The 14,424-nt window shown below is 39.6% G+C and overlaps 1 protein-coding gene across 2 annotated transcripts in view; it reads right to left on the reverse strand.

Moving 5' to 3' along the window:
• Positions 1-14,424, reverse strand: part of SFMBT2 (Scm like with four mbt domains 2) — a 957,919-nt gene that overhangs the window by 36,831 nt on the left and 906,664 nt on the right. For both annotated transcript variants that reach the window (XM_069629673.1, XM_069629672.1), the window contains 2 exons: positions 9,019-9,267; positions 3,016-3,147 (listed from right to left, as the gene is read on the reverse strand). In XM_069629673.1, the coding sequence (XP_069485774.1) occupies positions 3,016-3,147; positions 9,019-9,267 (381 nt within the window). The remainder of the gene's footprint in view (positions 1-3,015; positions 3,148-9,018; positions 9,268-14,424) is intronic.

Here is a 14,424-nt window from a genome sequence, read left to right on the forward strand (position 1 = left end):
CTCAATGAAGAGGTAACCAAGCCAAAACCCTTTTCATTCCTAGACTAACAATATACTTTAAGAAGAATTCTCAATCCTTATGCATCCCTAATAAGCACCTAAAAAAGGATACAAAATGCATTTGGCTACAAGATATATCTTTCATTATTTTTAAAAAACTCCATATAAACAAGGAGCAACTCTTGGGAGTGAAAGATAGAAAATTAGTTTGCAATACTATTTACAACAGATCATCTAAAAGGGTGAGTTTGAATAAAATATATACTTGGCAACTTTGTAAAAAAAAGTGATAAAATAATTGCACTGTAAAGCTGTAGACCAAATCAAATTAGTAATTAGTATTCACTTTACCTTTATTTCACTGAAACAATTAAGCTGTGAATACCATATATAGAACCACCTGAAGACCCACTGGAACCACAGTGGAGAATCACATGTAGAGGTTATGAGATTTCATTTGAAGTCATGATCAATGAGATATGAAATTGGATTAAAACTCTCATATCACCCTTTTTGACTCAAAGTGTTTATTCAAGTTTGAACGCTGGCACTTTATCAAATGACCCCTTTGAGCAATTGTGTATATAGTAGGTCGTGCCCTTAGTTTTTATTTTACGAGGGGTCTGTGACATAACAAGACTTGGGATACATAGAAAAAATCTGGGATACATAGAAAAGTGTATGTTGTATAATTACATGTAGATAAAGTACAACTAGTGTTCGGAGTAGTGTAGACACTCTTATAATCAGTGTTGTATATCTTAATGATCACCCCTACCAGAGCAAATGAAATGTAAGCAATGCTGAGGTATGCTTTACTCTGATTTGATAGGTGTGACAGGTGATTCTGGTATATGTGTTACTGCGCCAGGGCATTTCTGTATATGCTCTATGAATCAAGAGAATGCCACAGAAGAATACCAAACTAACACCGACCCTTATGAGATGAAATAGGTAACGTATATGAAACAAATCATCATTGATACTTCAGACTGATGACATAATAGCGCATATATGATAAAAACTGGGAAATAATCTCCCCAAACTAAATGGGCTCCCTATGATGTGATTACACCAACAGGTAGCCATAGCTGTATGAGACAACAGCTTCTTAATGAGAAACCTATCACTGTTTTGCAAACTAAATAAGTTCAATAATATTTTACTGTACAGTCTGGTATAGCGCAGCTAACATGAACATACACAATGAAGGGTCCTAAATATATGTGTTGTTTCACTTTTTAGATTGGTCTGAATGATGTTTTGAGGTTAGAATATCGAGAATCATTGTAACCACAAAAGATGTTTTGTCCTGACGAAGGCCTGTGTGAAATTGAAGAGGGAAGCCCACTCAGTATGGTGTCTACCCTTGATGTTTAGGCCGAAACGTAGTGCGTCGACACCACAACAGTTGTTTTCAATCCTTTTACAAACAAATATTTGGATAATGGACAATAATATATTCCACAGAGATTAAAAGAAGCAAAGCAAGAACTGAAGAGTAAGACAGTGTATGGCACAGGGCTGATAAGTGGATTACCTAGTGAACTGTACACTAAAGACACACTGGCTGCGAGTATATACGCTTGAATAAGAAAGGTTTGATATCACTCTCCTTGTTTTTGTAGCTCTGTATCTAGATGTTCTGACAACAATCGAATATCTGTCAATATTACTGTTGGGTAATAACCGTACCTGTGGTTTAAGATTTAGGCCATGCTTTTTGCTACTAACCCAAGATAAATGTGTTGAGTTGATGAATGTGAATATGGAATGTATGAGACAACACGCCTTTTAACATAATCATGGTCTTCAGAGGAGAGAACTGTGGTCATTTAATAAAGAGTTTTGTTAAAGGTGTAAAGAGCAATTAATATTCTTTTCGGGGCCTAATGTGATATGTTAATTGGTTGACATCACAGTCTACTGTTTTTTCAGGCAGTGCGGTTTCTGAATATTCATATAGAGGAGAAGGAGGAAGTCTGTGATGTTTGTTGTTTAATATTGTAATTACCCTTTGAGCAATTAAAAATATTCATGTGTTAAAATTAATAACCAAAACATGTTCACAAAGTAAAATGTATATATATATATATATATATATATATATATATATATATATATATATATATATATATATATATATATATATATATATAAAACAAAACCTTTACTTTCCACCAGCATGTTCACTTTCATGATTTAAAGATACCAGAGTTTCTGTAGTTCTGTTGCTACATCAATTCATCCATCAGAAATGATTGCCCCACTTTTTAAGAAGCCGAAACAACTGTGTTCATATTCCAAAGAGTATGAACCTCATTATTTACATGATCTGCTTTTGCGGTTTAAAAAAGGATCACACAGCCATGAACTTAATTTTCCAAATGGCAGAATTCCAGAAATGAGTAATGTTATCTGTCTGTACCCATAAACTATTTTTGCTTCTTTCCCATACTCCAACTAATCCTACCCTACTGTGTCCTAAAGGTTTGTCTTTAAATTGAAAGCTATTTTTACAAAACCTGTTCTCCCTCACCTAACTAAACCTTGTTCCATTACCTTGCTGCAAAAAATCCTTCTTTTATTATATGCAGTCCACAACATTGTACTTTTCTACATTATGAATGAAACCTTAAGTACACTCTATGTTTGAAATAGACTATTTGCCAATGGCTCTCTTTTCAAGTGTTCAGTCTGGTAAACAGCCTTCTCCAGCTAATTTTAGTTGAAGCGGATTGTGGATAGAGAGAGAATTTCAAATAATCATAACCTCACGTTCTCAATTTTCTGAAAAAAGAGGCATTCATTTTTAAGGTAATCTTCAGCTCAAAAAAAGAGTTCATTTCTTCGGTGCAGGGATGGCATACGTGAATTTGCAATTAGCTACATGTATGGAATATTTGTAGCTGTATGTTTAAATACTAGAAACCAGTGTGAAATTGAAAGGAGATAAAATGTACTTTTAATTAATAGAACACAATTTATAAACAAGGAAAGGACAAAAAGATTTACCTGCTCGTGAAATATTTTTGCAAGAGGAGCACAGTCTGTTGCCTTAATAAACCGTACTACATCAGTCACGGTCCACTCAAGAGGATTGCTCTCCAGGACAAGTCCCTCCTCCTCCTCTTCCGGTTTAATTTCCTGTTGCAATAGAAAAGATGAGAAATAAAAAAACTGTTTCATGATAAATCCATGGATGTATTTGTATTTATTCATGAAAATTGCAAAGTGGTTTGCCAAGAAGCACTGTGAGCATGGTAATGTCTGGACCAGTGTAATTGTTAGGTGTTTTTGTCATTGTAAGTAGTTATTAAATGAAACTGCCCAGTGGTGGGTTAGAAGTTGGAAACAGTCGGGTATTTATGATACAAACATTAAGTACATCTTTTGTAATTAGAGCATTGACAGTTTTAGAAAGTGAGTGGTAAATGTGTTTGAGATGCATGGGAACGGGTGACAGCCCTAAAACTCTGGTGCCCTAACATGTGAAACAAGGCGTCTTTAAGGGTGATCATCAAGCCAGTCACTGTTCAAGGTATTTATTGTTTGACAGTAGGAGGTTCTAGTGATGGGAAGCCAGGAGAATGAAGGAGCCATCACATGGTGGATGGGGACGATTTGGGTGGGGAGAACGGTTTATGGTCTTTGCAACAATTTTTTCCATAGAGGGTCTTTTCCCCATTTTGGGGGGGACGGGTCTCCCCCCCAACCGCCCGTTTTTTAGCCTTAAAAACCCATCCCCCAAAAAATGAACACTTTACCCCACAAAAATATGCATTTGATACATATTTCTTCATTGGAAAACCATTTGATGGAAAACCATTCGATGCAAATACCATATACCGGGGAGAACTTGAGCATGTAGAGTTTCAGTGGGTCATGAGCAGGATGTAGATTCATCCTGGGTGGCATGAGTGGCTAGCCTATGGAAGTATTTAAACAGAGAAAAAAGAAATTTGAAACCAGAAGGATTTTTCATGGACAGCCTCCACCCATGAAGGTGGAAGTCAAGGATCATAAGAAGGATGAAGAAGAGAAGAGGACACTGTTGATATGTGGAAAGGATTAGAGGAAAAGTTCTGTGAGTAGGCTGGAGTAGTAACCTTTCATGTTAAGTAGCGAAATTTGTAATGCCAAAGTGAAATCAGCCAATTTAGCTTTATATTCTGATTTTGATTTGATTTGATTTGATTTGCTTGCTGAACCCTGAGGTAGCTAGGCGCTTGACTTTAGAATTGTTACAGAAATGTAATACATGAAGAGGAACAATAGGTACAGGAACATATACAGGTATAGTACATTTACAGTAAGATAGTACGGGTACAATAAATAACAGAATTTGAGGAGGTGTGCTAGACTCTACACCTCGGGTGCATAGAGCGACACTGTGATAGACGTTTATAAAATATTTAAATCTTCATACAAACATGGTGTTGTACAAGGTGGTGTGTGTTCATGGAAAAGACAGTTTTCTGTGCACCAATGTTGACCCTGCAGAAAACAGTTATTATGAATGCCTTACAATTGCTGAGAATATGTGGCAAACAACGTTTTTAAATGTTGAATTCGGGGTTTGGCAATATTCAGCTGAATTTCCATGAAAATTCTGCACTACATATTCACCGAATTACACCCACCCTTACTACTGAGGATAAGGAGTACAGTGAAAGGAGAGATGGAGACTGATTAATGGAGATTTTGGTAGGTTATGTCTGGACCTCATAAAAGCGGACATAAAGAAAGAGTATGAATCGGTTGTAGAAGATGGGCCATAAGAGATCTGGTTTAGGCTAACTCACTCAATGCGTTCTTTGAGAGAATTGGTTCTCAACTTCATCAGATTATGTTTAATGTGTCCTCATTCCTTCGTGAATATATCCTAAAAAGAGATTAATGAAAGTGCTGAAGCCAATACTTTCTAATCATTGGGAACAATTTAGGGAATCATTCATTTAAATATTCAGCTTTTTGTGCAATTACAGGTTTGGAACGTCGTGCCAAAGTAAGCATTTCAGCCCAGTCTGCTGGAGATATCTTGTTCCTGCCCAATGTGACTTAACATCCTGTGTAACTCTATTTGTGACAGTATAACCAATAATATAGATTGTGAGCATAAAAAACAAAATTAATTATATGATTCAGGGAGTACCAGCATGCAAAGCCAACATTCAAGTTGATTCCACCCATAACAACTACTAAGGATAACTTTACTACAGTTTCTGTCAAAGTAATTGTCATTTTCCTGCATCTGTAATGGCAAGACTATGGTCTACTGACGATGAATGCAAGGTAGTGTCACGATTACCTCAAAAACATACCCTAAAAGAGATTAATGAAACTGCACCTGCCAATACTTCATAATCACTGGGAAAAGCCCAGGGCATCGTTCAGTTAAATATTTAGCTTGTTGTTCCATTAGATGTGGCTCATGCTGCCAAAGTGAACATTACAGCTCGGAATGCTTGATATACGTTGTCCCTGCCCAACAGTGAATAAAACCTTTACAGCTCTATTTCTGACAGTCTAACTGTAAATGTAGACCACAATGTAGACCACAATAAAACTAAGATACTGTTTTTGGGTTCCGACTCTACTCTAAAAAAACTCAGTGCCAACTATCGCTATTTCAACATAGATGGTAACACAATCAAAGTAGCAACTGAGGTAGAAACACTAGGCTTTTACCTTGACTCCACTCTATCCCTTAAAAAACAAGTTAATACCGTGGCATCCTCTACAGCGTATACCTGTAAATTAATCAGGACCTGTAGACCTTACCTCTCCAAAACTAACTGCATTACGCTTGCTAACGCACTAGTAAGTTGGACTACTGTAATGCCCTCTATGCAGGAGCCAATAAAACTATCATTAATAAAATGCAAATCCTTCAAAATAACGCTCTCAAAACAGCCCTCGACATACCACGCAGAGCTCATATATCCAACATCAGGAAAGGTCACCACTGGCTAAAAATCAGCGATAGAGTCCTTCTCAAGACACTATCTCTCACACACAAAGGGATCAACTACACTGCACCCCCCTACATTTCGGCTAGACTGACCAGAAAATTGTCCAGTCACTACACTAGAGCTACTAACCATTTCCTGCTAGAAACCCCGAGATTTAAACGATCCAAAGCGGGAGGAGCTAGCTTCCCTGTTAGAGCTGCCCAGGCTTGGAATGCATTGCCCACTGCATTCAGAGCAACCCCATCTTATTCCAGCTTTAGAAGAAAGGTCAAAAACTGGCTCTGGTCCAACGACAACTATCGTGATACCCCTTGAAATCCGGTTCCTTGACTATTTTGCCTTTACCGTCCCACTTCACTGTATACATGTACTCCTAACATTGTAACCTGCTATCTCTCATCTCTATTGCTTTTATTGACCTGTATACACTGTACTCCGTATGTATGTAACCTAAGCTTAAGTAACCTTGCACCCGTTGCGCCCGGCTACCCTTGGGTTTTGTGCGCATTATCAAATAATAAACATAAACATAAACAAGCCTAAACAACAAAATGAATGATCTGATTCAGCTTTTAGCAGGATGCAAAACCATAATTCAAGTTTATGTCAGCAATCAAAACTGAAAAAGATAACTTGACGGTCTCTGCCAAAGTAAATTTTCCTGCAAGTGTAATGGCAAGACTATGGTCTACAGAAAATTAATTCAAGGTAATGCTATGAGATAGACAGATCAGCAAGTCATTTAAGTCTACAAAACCTATTCCTGCAACTATAATGAACACATTTTTGTCTACCAAATATGCACACAGTACATTATGCTTTGAAATTGCAGAACCCACAACCGATCTAATTTGTTGCATATATAATTGGGTCTACACATGCTCTCTCCATTTTCTAGTGCATTGTCCCCATGCCAGTTGACCAAGTCACACACACACATTGGATTCGCATTCCAGCAATCACCTATTAACTGACATAGTAAAACACACAGCACCCCCACACTAAACACACACAACCCACTGGTTATAAAATGACATTGCTACTAATCTCTGCCAAATAAATTGTCATTTTACTACAACAGTAATAAACATGTTTATTATTGCATGCAATGTCCTTGATCTACAAACCAATACACTGTTTTCTCATTTAATGTTCAGATAACTCTCTTCCAAACCCCCAGGTGTCCTGAAATGCTCCAATGCAATTTCAACGACATTAGGTCTCTATACAATACCACATACCGTACAAATTGCATTTTATGCAACACCCTGACTAATTTAATACTCTGAGCATTCCTAAAACAAAAACCACAGATTCATTTCTGATTGATGGCTCAAATGTCAGAAAGTATGACTGCTTGGTAGGTAGTTATTTGAAGCTTCTTATTTTGTATTGTTTTGTTTTGTACTGGTACTTCCAAGTAGGGCCACATTGCTACGCCAGAAGTACATTTGCTCTTTGATCATAATTATAATTGTTCTTTTATAGCGCGCTTAATACCAACAGGTGATTTCTAGGGATCGGGAATCGAACCTGTGTTGCACTGCGTTGTCTTGTTTCAAGCCAAACGCGTTGCCCGTGAGCTATCTTTCCTCCCCAAAATGTGCAGCCCCAAGACAGTTGGAGAGTAATCAGATCGTTAGTCCGTAGCATGAGTCATCTCTACGGATTTGTCTAGTGATGGTCTTTGAGAGGCTGGTGGACTCAAGTTCATTTTTTATTTGGGAGCTGGAGTCCAACAAGAAAGTATGCATAAGGTGGCAAAACAAAAACTCATCAGACAAATCGAAAGGCAGGATGTTCTCTTTGGAGTTAAATGTATCCTGGATTTTTGGCACAGCCGTTTGGATTCTGTACAAAGGTAGCCGTTGGGGAACTGATATATGGATAAGCTGATGCCAAGCGATAGTCACACTCGGCATAGGCAAGATCAGTAGAAGAAACCGTGTGATCAGTGGAAAAGTAAAACAGCAGCACTGTTTGGTGCTTCGGCAATGCCCTAAGCACTTGAGGAGAGCCAGTATATGACTCTGCCCCAGCCCTGATGCATTAGTGTCTGTGGAGAATGTACAATTACATTACGGGTCAATCTGCTTTACTTCTTTTGAAGGGTTTCTGCTGCCAGTAATACTGTTGGGGAAATCAGACACAATATCTAAACAATTTCATCTAAATACATTTGGTTCTAAACAATTTAATTGAAGAGACAAAAAGACTACACTTGTTTATAAAGAGTGTGTGATGGGGTAGAGTAACTTTGAGATCAAACTGTTTACACCAAATGCCATGACAGGTCGCTGTATTGTGAACATTAACTACTCTGCACTGGTGTTCTGAACTCAAACTGGTGTGCCCAATTTATTCAAAATCAACATGACCAGTTTTGGTGTAGTAAAGTACATTTTGGCCTTACACAACATGCCAATGAGTAATTGCATCTAGTCTACTGTGTTCACTCAATTGTCAGCCAATTAAGCAAGCATGTTTTGTCATAATGATAGCTTCATTGAGAGCAGACATAAAGAGAAAATGACCTCGATAAGTTGGCATTAAATCCAAAATCTAATGTCCATACAGTTACGAGCTACTGAAAAAGGGATCTATAAGGAAAAGTATTGATGAGCCACTGAAAAAGGGTGTATGAAGACATGTACTTCAATAATATAATAGTGAAATAGCAATTATTTGATACATAACATTATTTAATCAAAAGCTTGGCTCATTGAACATATTCTACAGGACCTTTTTTGGTATTCTTGTGGATTATGGGTAAATGGTTTTTACATAGAACATTTATATCACAAACTACTTATTTTCCTGAGTTTGTGGGTTTTGACTTACTGTATGTACATGTGTCTATTTTGTTCGGAGTGTAGGATCAACATAGAAGAAAGAATGAAGAGATGTGAGTATGGTTTTAACAAGAGTCAGGTTTTCTGGGCTGTCCTAAAATTCCAGGCACTTAGAGAGGTGGCCTTCAAATAAACTTGAATTATATGAATTATAAGGCACTGTGCATTCTAGGAATCTATTGTTGACTCACACTCTTGACAGAAATCCTCTTTTCTTCTCCGTGATGCGAGTAGTCCCTGGTTCTCCGCTCTCGTTTCTCAGTTTCTGCTGGTGGGGGTCTGTCGTACTCTGTGCTGCTCCGCAGAGTGACCGCTCTTCTTGGCCTTGTGGGAGGAACCTCTGCTGAGAACGTTTCAGTCTGGTCTTCCCGCAACTCTGAGCTTGTTTCTTCACTCCCAGATTCCTCATCCATTGCTTCAGGGTCCTCATCGTCACTCTCCTTTAATTACAAAAGAAGTGGAGAATATTTGAACAATCAACTATGTCTCCTGTTAGAACATTTCATATCAATCATTTATAAAGAGTTAACAGACATTATATATATATACATGTATGTTCTGTGAAAAAACGTTGTCAAAGGGATGTTATGGTTAAGTTGCACTAATAAAAACCTATGAAATACAGTGAAAAAATGTTGTTAAAGGGATGTTATGGTTACAAGTAAAACCTAAACCCCCCAGAAATTCGTCAGTAATGGTAAGCAAAGCAATCATAACCCATGCCACCACCGTGCACTGGGAAGACTAACACCAGGACATCAAAGATGACATCACAAATGTCACTGATGACATTAAATATCTAGGCCACTTGTTTTTGTTCACTGACCTATCTAGGCCAGGTGTTTTTGTTCACTGTCAGTCAGAATATGAAAATTCAAAAGGTGCTACATATCTAGATGTTAACCTTGTTCTTAAAGTACTTTCATTAGGGTTTGTCTCAGCTCATGGTGCACATACACGGGGCAACGAGCAGGCCTCAAACACACAATTCTTTTGTATACCTTAGGATTAACTTTAATGTTATTGACATTTTCTGGTGATGTTGTTTCTTTCTTCCTTACTTTAGTTTCCCTGTATGTCCCTCTGATCTGTATGCATTGCGGGTCTTCAAATGTATTGTTTTTACTAACAGACGTGTGCAGTATGTCTTGAATTGTTAGCTATTTATTCCATGTCTAACATTATTCAAAACTCTGATAAGGTAGCATTCATTATTTTACTATGCAATATTACCAGGTAAATAATATTGTACTTCAATGGTGCATGCTATTGCCTATGTATATGTATGATTAGGTTCCTGCATTAACAACAACACTCCAATATAATGTTTTGTTTAGATAAGTACATTCTTTAATACAATAAGTAGTTCATGATAGGTCTCCCAATCACCCCTGACATCTTGTTAGCACCATTATAAACACAACCCCTTCTAGGGACTTTTCATCAAAATGAATTTCTCATGTGATGTCATCAGTGACATCATCAATGACATTTGTGATGTCATTGTTGATGTCCTGCGTGTTAGTTTTAGCAGTGCACGATGGTGGCACGAGTTATGGTTGCTTAGCTTACCATAACTGGTGGATTTCTGGGGGTTTTCGGGTTTACTTGTAACCATACCATCCCTTTAATAATGTTTTTTTCACTGAATTTCATAGGTTTTTATTAGTGCAACTTAACATAACGTCCCAATAACAATGTTTTTTCTGAGAATTTCATAGGATTTTATGAGGGAACATTTTTCATGATGTTACATCACGGTATATAATTATTAATAATTCCTCTTAACATAAATGAAAGAACTGCAAACCTCTGATAACAAACATATTTTTTGCAATGCATACTGATGTGTGTTGTTATCAGCAGCGCATGCTGGATATGCAAGTCATGGTTCAATTGCCTAGGGCATGAAACCAGCCCCAACAAAGCACCCCCGTTATCCAAGTCATCTACCCTTTCATCCTAGTTCAGTGTCTACTATACGTTCATAATGTGACCAATGGCCAGTGCTCATGGCTTGCAGCCAAAGCCAGTCTCCACAATCCATGGGCATTAGCCTTGCTGCATTCCCCAATAGGCAAATCAGAGTAGACATTTGTCCTTGCCGAGGGCCAGACCCACTGCCCAGGCAGCAAGGTTATATCACTATTTTTTGTTACAATCCCGTCCAGCACTTCGGGCTGTAGCCATGAGCAGAATAATTTTTCCCAATCAAACCTATCCCAATACCACATAGCCAGTCGCTGGTGGCCATGTCTACTTTAACCCCATTGCCTGTCCCTCGTGGTCATGGCCAGTAGCCAGATTGTCCGGGTCATGGCCTTTGGCCTTTGGCCATGACCCGGATAATCTGGCCACTGCCCAGGGTCACAGGCCATACCTCAGTCCCCAAAGGTATATCACTATTTTTTGTACCTACATTATGACAGTTTTCAAAAACTAAAACACAGACACCTTTGCAAAATCATGCTTTCGGGTCCTTGCCAATGCTCCTTGCACACGTTTTCTGCAAACCCGTCCATGTTTTATTTTTTGAAAAGTGTCAAAATGTATGTACAAAAACTAGTCATATAATTAAGCCCTCACTTGACAAAAACCATTCAGACTTTGCACAAACATTCTAGGTTGGGTCTATAATGTTTCTGAAAACTTGTGTGCAGATTTGTCAAACAGCAACACATTTATAAGCCATCTAATGTTGCCCCTTCTTCACAAGATCCCACCAGACTTTGCACACACATTCATATCTGGGCCTAAAATCTTTTTCCAAACTTTTGTGCAGATTTGTCAAACGGCACAACATTTCTAACCATTTCAAATATTGTGGGAGACCTTTCAGGGTTAGGCCTCAAATGATATTGCACATTTTCCTTGTGATTTTCACCAACAATCAGTGGGCACGTCTGTGGATATCACGCCACCGCCTGGCCCAGTCAGAGGCCCATTAGCGAACCTAACAAGAAAGAAAGTCTGCGGACTGAACCCAGATATCCCTCATTATTTTGTACCTACTTAAGCTAAGCAACCATAACTTGCTCCACCACTGTGAACTGCTAAGACTAACACTCAGGACATGAAAGATGACATCAGCAGCTTCTAGCATCAATTTTATTACATCCATACACTTTTTGCAACTTTTCTTCACTGTTATTGTGTTTGTCCACGTTCGCGAACGTCTGACGTCATCACAGTCTTTCCAGACAGTGTCAAGTGACAACCCGCACGTGCGCGGCATGATGACGTGTCCACTAATGCGTCCTCATTTCATGATCAGGTCTGTGCTTCACGAACAGTTCAGAATTTCAATTTCGCTGATCTAGAAACATTCAAGCTAAAACTTTAGCCTTGCACAGCTCCTCCACCTATTCTTACTCAATCAATTAACAATCTAGCACAGAGCACATACTTGGAAGAATATTAGCAAAACTGCTATTTATCTTAAAAATGGTATCAGCTATTGCCATCCATCCTCCCCAAGAGCCACTACCACCACCAGAACCAAGAAGATGCGGTAGAGGAAGTGCCTTCCTCTAGCACCAAGAGAGAATCCTGGGCATGTCAGTTATTTACCACTGTTGGGGATTTACCAAAGGCTAAAGCTACCAAAGTGAAATGCACTTGTACTCAGTCGTGGACTACCCAGACTGTACTCCTACACGACTGCCTCCATCCGCCGACACACAAAATCCAACTACCGCAATGCTCTCAGAAAGGCGTTCCCTTTCTTTGCAAGTAGCAGGCTATCTTCCTCTACGTCATCTTCCTCAATCACTACTGTAACCACACAGCCTCCCTCTGTTGGACACACAATCCCACCAGCTACCTTGCAAGCGATAAAAGAGGCTGTTGATTCATATCTTTTGAAGACAACAGCACTCTGTATAACCTACAACACACCACTGTGCAGGGGGGAGCAATTTAAAAGTGTTTTTGAAGTTGTAAGCAAAGAGCATGAGAAACAATGTCACTTACCCTAGATGTAACACATGCGCAACATCTTCCCCGTCCACCTTCCCCTCCATATTAGTGACTGGTGCCTCTTCCCTCATTTCCCTCCCCACCTTACTTTCTGACCTCTCCTGCTAAAAGAATTTCAGTTAAAAAATGGTACTAAAAGAAACAAATGATAGGGCCTCATTACGAGTGTGCTGGTCCAGTAACAACGGTGCCGGTAAGCTACTGGCACCGTTGTTACCGTACCGGGACACTCCAAATTCTGCGGGCGGGTGCCATCCCACCCACCAGGTCTGACCTGACAGGCGGAACGGCACCCGCCCGTCAGGTCTGACCTGACGGACGAAACGGCACCCGCCCGCAGACTTTAACGGAAGCACTGGCATTGTTGCACAAAGTCCTCCCCATTCCAATTGAGTCCTATGGGAATATAATGGAAATGGGGAGTTACTTTTTCAAAAAAACACGACTCTGGGGGCAGCCGTGCCATTTTTACTGGGGTCGCAATGAGGCCCATAGACTCCATCTACTTTGCATTTCTCAATAAAGTAGATAGACTCAATAAAATTCTCCAATATATTCAATAGCATTTTGTGTTATGCTAATGGGAATAATGTGGTATTCATCCTCCCTTCCAGAGGCTGGAACGGGGGATAACAGCCCAGCAGTGCAAGTTATGGGCCAAAGTGAAGCGAGGATGGTTAACGAGGGGTCCGGGGATCAAGGTCATTAGCACCCGGGTTGCCACCTGGGGTGCTAAAATAAAGGATTAACCTTCCTGCAGTGGGATGCGGGCGGTTTCCCACTGTAGGCAGGAAAATCCTTTTCCAAGATATCTGCCATGGAAAGGGACTTCCCGTTCCATGGCGGCCTGTGGGAGGTGAAGAGAAGGAGCAAATGCGGTGGCGGCACTTGCCGCCACCGGAATAAGGTATGTAGGTGGATGAAAAAATAAATACAAAATATGACAGAGGGTGGGGGAAGATGGCGGCGGGGAGAGCCGGCCATCAGGTAGCTTGGAACGCATGTTTGTACTGGTGGTGCAAGCCCGCATTACTAATCACCTTATTGGCAGGCTCCCCGCCCAGGGTGCTAAGGGAAAATTGTATACTAGAGAAAAATATAAAAGGACAAACAATGTTCCGTCCCCAAATACATTTCTCTAGCATACAATTAGGAACATAATCGGTGGACCTTTATAGCTATCCACGGTCTCCACAGTCCCCTTTCCAGGCCATGGATCATTAAAAGACCCGGATGGCACATGCACACCATTGCACAGGGGAGCCATTCTACTCTTTTTAATTTTATATTTGTAACACTTCCTCAATGCCTGCTTTCAAACAGTTACACATCCATCCACCAATCACTTCCAAAAACTGTACATATAACCCTATGACATATTAAGCTTCCACACACCAACTGCCACATAACAATCTTCTACACAACTTTTCCGTCTGCATTTCCCTTACTTACACAACAAATTGTCCACAATGCTCCTATAAATGCACATATGCATTGTGCATTAAGAGAAGTGCATAAATAGAAAGGGCAGTACGGATGGGCAAGTGCTCATGAGAACCCAGAAGGGAAAAGCCAAGGTGGGATGCCAGTGGCTAACTACTGGAGGAGAGGAGTCCATA

This window comes from Ambystoma mexicanum, chromosome 12 (assembly GCF_040938575.1).
Source record: "Ambystoma mexicanum isolate Mex_15411 chromosome 12, UKY_AmexF1_1, whole genome shotgun sequence".
Lineage (NCBI taxonomy): Eukaryota > Metazoa > Chordata > Amphibia > Caudata > Ambystomatidae > Ambystoma > Ambystoma mexicanum.